The sequence below is a fragment of the Anticarsia gemmatalis genome, chromosome 25, assembly GCF_050436995.1.
Source record: "Anticarsia gemmatalis isolate Benzon Research Colony breed Stoneville strain chromosome 25, ilAntGemm2 primary, whole genome shotgun sequence".
In the NCBI taxonomy this organism is placed as follows: Eukaryota; Metazoa; Arthropoda; class Insecta; order Lepidoptera; family Erebidae; genus Anticarsia; species Anticarsia gemmatalis.
This window is the reverse complement of record NC_134769.1, coordinates 1,050,559-1,056,558: the sequence shown is the minus strand read 5'-3', so window position 1 is coordinate 1,056,558 and position 6,000 is coordinate 1,050,559. Positions and strand designations below refer to the sequence as shown.

At 33.0% G+C, this 6,000-nt stretch overlaps 1 protein-coding gene across 12 annotated transcripts in view; it reads right to left on the bottom strand.

The window, feature by feature from the left end:
• Nucleotides 1-845: 845 nt before the first annotated feature.
• NfI (Nuclear factor I) overlaps nt 846-6,000 on the bottom strand; it is a 54,022-nt gene continuing 48,867 nt past the window's right edge. For 10 of the 12 annotated variants that reach the window (XM_076130953.1, XM_076130952.1, XM_076130954.1 and 7 more), the window contains one exon: nt 846-5,452. In XM_076130953.1, coding sequence (XP_075987068.1) covers nt 5,304-5,452 — 149 coding nt within the window. In that variant the 3' untranslated portion in view covers nt 846-5,303. The remainder of the gene's footprint in view (nt 5,453-6,000) is intronic. The other 2 variants (XM_076130955.1, XM_076130964.1) reach the window with 1 other exon arrangement.

Below are 6,000 nucleotides of genomic sequence, written 5' to 3'. Positions count from 1 at the left end.
TTTGCATTACCAAAAAGACATCGTAACTTAGTGTAGTCTCGGACTGGAGATCAAAACACTGATTCCGTTCATAGTCTAAGAAATGTGAAGGAAATTATCAGACTGGATCTGGCAACCCTACTCACGCCGCCGACTACGCTACGTTGCCACTCCGTGCGTTCTATTTCCCGCCGACAATCGGTTAGGTAGAGGTCGTTGCACCGATTTGTTTGGCTTTTTATGTAAATTACTGTTATATGGTCTTATTAAATAATTAAGTTATAATCTGATCGAGGATTTAATACCTATTTACTTGTGTTCTGGTTAAAATCTTATCACCTCGTGCTTAAAAAGTTGGTCATAAACATACATATTTGTTTAGTGAATAAGTAGCTAGAATAAAGTAACTTTTAACATAGTAGAATTATTTTGAGAATTATATTCAGGCTGAAACTAGAATAATTTTTAAATACTACTAATAAACCTTTTCTAATGTGAAAAATAAGATAAGTCGAAATTCGATCTGAAAAACATTTTGCTTTTCAAAAGTCATAATAGATGGCGTTATACGTTACCGTGTCACACGTTGTATGTGGTAGGCTAAGTATTGGTGTAGTGTATCCATAGATGGCGTTACTGACATTCATTTTGAAAACTTATTGAACAAAAAGAAGCAGGGATATCTTTGTAAACTAGTATATTTTGTTATATTATGGGTTTGTTTTGTTGCAGTAATTAAGCTCAATACTAGATACTACTAAATTACTAAGCTAGTATCACCAAACGTCCTATGAAGTCATATCGAAACTGATCGAGTCTGCACGGCTCAATAAATCTAGGATAAAATAAAACGCAACTGGTATGTTTGTTTGTTTGTATTGCATCAACTGTAACACTTTCAGTTTTCATCGATATTGAGCAAAGTTTACCTACATTATTATAACTGCCCCCATTGCGGTACATAAGCGCCTATTTACTGTCTCATAAACATAAATAATACATTGGAAAGACAACAAAATGGAGGAAGGGAAATCCGCACGCACTAACCTTGAAGCGGCGTCATCTAATTTAAATGTATATTTTTGTTGTAAGATAAACGATTGTGTACCACACGGAAGCATAACAACGCATGCTATGTCATAATGCTCTGACCCCCTTCCATGACAATACACACACGACAAAGTGCCGTTTCATATTTTGTTTTAAGCTTTAAGCACCAATTTTCTTTATAACAAGTCGTTCGAAATAATTAAACGACTAAAATTCTATAAATATCTTACTATGTATAGGTTAAAAATACATGTTATAACATTTTTACAAGTCTATCTTTAGTTTATTGCATGAATCTAATGATCTATTCCAACTTTGTTCGGAAGCAAACTTTATTTTGGTAAATCTCTCGTTGGAATAAGCCATTCGATCCGCGAGTATCTATTTTAAAAAATAAAGAAAAATTGTAAAAACCTATATGAAAATATGAAAGCGCGTAGGACATGATCGTGACAAACATAACATATAAACGCAATCTAATGTTAATTATACAAATAAAAATAATATAAATACACTCCGGAACATATTTACATACAATGGTCATGGATACAATCGTAATATTACTAATAAAATAATAAAATTAACAAATTCGCTAAAAAACAGTAAATCATAATTGCACATCAGATGAACTAAGACATTCGTAACTAGGAGTATTTCTCTATTGGTTAATTATCCTTACAATTATTTTTTTCTATTTACGTATTATGTATTCAACTTTTGAAATCCACGAAACTTATAAGACGGATTTTCGTTCCATTATAATAAGTAATAACTTAAAGAAATTATTATACAAGTTTATAGAATAGATGGATCAATTTTTAATATCAAAAAGCCATGCGAGAATCAAAGTTGTGTCTACTTCGTAAAATAAAGCGTGGCTATTCCGAGTTGCGTAGATTATGAATATACAAGTCAGTAAAGTATATAGGTACATAAATGGGTACAATGTAGGTAAGTACTAAAATTATACAATATCATAGAAGTAGTTTTTAATATTTCAGCGAAACTACGCGTAGAAGCGTTACTTAATCGTACAATAATCATTACATGAGGGTTATAATTTATATCTCTGGATTCGAAATCAACTTCCAGACTGCTGGGTGCCCAGGTACTCACAATTTCACGTAAATACAAGGAAATAATGTCGTAGAGAACTTATACAACAGATGCTAGAGATCAACTACTGAAAACATATGTACTTTAGGGGATCGCTTACAAGTTTCCGAACATTGGGCCTAATGTTAACAATAAAAGAGCAGTTAAAGTTACAAAATGTTTGGGAGTACATACAAGCCTTTGCAGAAATGAATCCTAACAATGAAGATAAACATTCGAAGTCCAGGCATTCAAAATAATGTTTATTATTTATTTCTAGTTAGCACGTTGTATAGAACGCATCATAAATATCATACAATATTGTTGTATCTAAGGCACATAATGTTTAGGCTTTCAATTATTACTCCATATCGTATTAATGGTGCTAATAATGAAACGAATAAACCACGCCGCGGCCAGTACACAATTCTCACTGTTCCTCTATTGTGTTTTGTCCATACAAAATCGTGTATTAGCCACTCACATGACGATTACTGCAAAGCTATCAAAACAAATCTACCATTTCTACGTTACGCTGTCAAAAAAATTACACCTCTCAGCCTATACCGCTGTTTCATATCTTTACAATAATAACAAATGCATTTCATACAACATGTTTCTGTCGGTCATTTACAATACATTTACTTTGTATCATACAGCACACACTGTGCGATGCCAATCATACAAAAACAACTATTTCAATATAAGACACGTTCAGAATGAACAATTGAATCACAGTCTAGAATTTTCGGCACCAATGAGCTTTAAATTCGTCACCAATATTAATATTGCCTTACCACTTTACAAGGTTACCTCTTTCAGATTTTTCAATGACGAAACTGGTTTTTCTGTAATCAACAAGCCTTAAGACATTACTATTACTTTCTAAATGTTTTTATTTTTATAGTCTAATAATGTTTTCTATAGCTAGCAATTGACTAATCCCGCCTCTCTGCCTAGATCGACTATAGCTGTATGTCTAATATATTTTGTTTTCAAATAGCTATTAATTGTACCAAACTGCACTATATTTATCGATTTACATAGTACCCAGCCTCTCGCCTTTCCTTCTATAGAAAAAATATCGCGAATTGTATGTTTATATATTGTTCAACTACTTCAGTACCAAATTCTAGCTTCACTAAAGCCGTTTTTTTGTTTATAATTATTTTTTATTTATTGCTTGTATTTTATCGCTACGTTCCCTATTACACTATGTATCTAGAAATTTGGAAAGTAATTTAAATAAAGGTAATTTTACGAGACAGTTAAATTAAATTGATGTTTGAAATTAAGACCGTTGATTTGAAGCCTGAAAAATAAAAGAATGGCAATGTGACTTGGAGATTTTGGTTCAAAAGTTTTTCTTAGTATTTTGTGTCGAATTGAGTCATGTCATTGCTTCGCTACGAACTTAATAATACCACGCTTATTTATACTAAATTCTATTAAAAATTGTGTATATATATTTGGATTTCATTAAGTGTAATTTGGCCACATTTTTTAGTTTCACACCCCTTACCAATAGATGTAAGGGGTTATTTTTTTATAATTGTAAATATTTTTTTTATATTTTAAGTAACATTAAATTTACAATGTAATTCTAATGACTAGCTTTCCTCGTATGGCCACTGTTGCGAAAACGAAATCATTTTTATGAGTGAAAAATTAAATAATTACTAGTATTATCGTTATAGGATTTTAGTATTAATGTTATGTGTTTTGTAAACAAGAACGACAGCAAGATATCTAAGATTTTATTCAGTTAGAGCTTTTTAAGATCTTTGTTAATTCTTACTAGGTATTTCTCTAAATGTCGAGAAATCCTTTAATTTTATTTGTCGTGACTAGATCTCTAAATATCCATTTACGTTAGTTTTTTTGTAATATACTGACCAATACATTAATTATTTTAATCGTATCACAATGTTAGTTAAGTTAAAGAAAGTAGTTTACATGAAACCCAACACTGGGTTCGTTTTAGCTAGAGTATTAGGGTAGTAAACCCTAATTAATTTTATTTTTTAAGTACAAATGCTACATGACCACATTGTTGTTTATTGTTTACAAAACACATAAGTCTTATGTTAAATAGTTAATGAATCATTTGTTACAGTAATGAGCGGATGGATTTATCAAAAAGAACACTACCATTTACAAATCCCTATCAAATAAGTTAATTTACGTTTCATTTATGAAAGGCACCTATAAAATGTCCCTCGACTTCTGTCGATTATCTACATATAGATTTATTGTCGCTTTCGATGCTAGAGTAAAAAAATAGTAAAAATAAAAACAAAATCTCCACATGTATTAAACACTGAGATCAAATATTGATGTAAGTTTGTGCGTAAGTTACGTAAAAAAGATTTTCCCTCTATTTTTATTAATAATAAATTAACACATACCAATATTTCACGATCGAAAGTACAATAAATCAACTACATCTGTCCGCTACTAATTACAACTAAACTAATCTCTTAAGCAAGGCTCGTCTTTATTTTATATTCGTTCAATAAATAAAAAAAATATTTTTAAACTAACCGACTTACGTTCTATTTAATTTTTAATTCCATTACAAAACACACAACAACGAAACAAAAAAACAACTTATAGTATCACACTTTCGTCAAAACATGTTTCGCTACTGGAAGCATTCATACGCCTTTCTGTCTCACAGCTCAGCAAATAATCAGTATAAGCTGCACTTTATTAACATTTTATTTCACTAAATTACTGGAAGGCTCGATCATATCATACTTGTTTTTTTTTTTATATTCTATAAAAATATTAGAATATAATATGTGGTTTTTATTTCGTAGCTTTAATATTTTTACATAATTATCGTTGGAGTATTTTGTTATCGCCTTAACGAGTAATAAATGAAAACCGCGCCGGTCGGCGGCGACGTCGCGACAAGGTCTATGCGGACGGATCGGCGGTCGACCGGCGCAGATTAAAAATTGTAAAATCTAAATTTCAACTACAACCTCGTTCATAATATTTACACTAGCCCATTGGTGGAGTCAAACAGTCCGGTGCGAGACGGGTCGCCAGTGCGGGAGGTGCGCGGGGGTCCAGCGGAGCACCGTGGGGGGCTCGGCGGGGGGCGCGGGCGGCGCGGGGGGCGCGGGGGGCAGCGATGCGACGGGGCCGGGTGTCGTATCGGCGGCGTGGGATCACGGCGAGCGCAGGTCGGGCGCGGGCTTGTCGGGCGCGAGCTCGTCCGACGGCTCGGCGCCCACGCTCGACGTCGTGTCCATGGCCGTCGCCTCCGACGTGATCACCGACGACTGGAAGAACCTCTCTGTCGAGTTGAATTGATAAACTGGATTAGTAATATTAATTTGTTCAAGTTTTACAAGATTTTGGGTAAAAATAAAGAAAATAAAAAAAAACACCTGTTCCATCTAGAAACTAATAGAAGTAATTCCAATTTTTGCATACTTTACTAACTAGTCAAGCAAAAATCAGTGCTATCCTAATACCTCAATTATCTCACTCTATGTACTTTTCAAACTTTCATTCAACAATTCCATTAACACGCATATTCATACCAACTTTGAAGCAATCACATTCGATAGTCCAGAATGTAAAAAAATCTAACCGTGGAAGACTCAACTCACTCTTATAGACAAAGAACCTATACCCAGCAGTGGAAAAGTAAATTACTCCTGCTTCTCTCTTAGTTAGGTGAAATAAAGTACAATTATTGTTACTGCAAAACCTTTACTAATTTATCCCAAAGATATACAATCTTAGATTTTACTTCTTTAACATAATACCTTGCAAACCACCTCAATAATTTACCATCCTAGTATTTTTTTAAAGACTGTACTCAAAAGTCTTTAGTCGAAGTGGCTTGATCAAATAAAA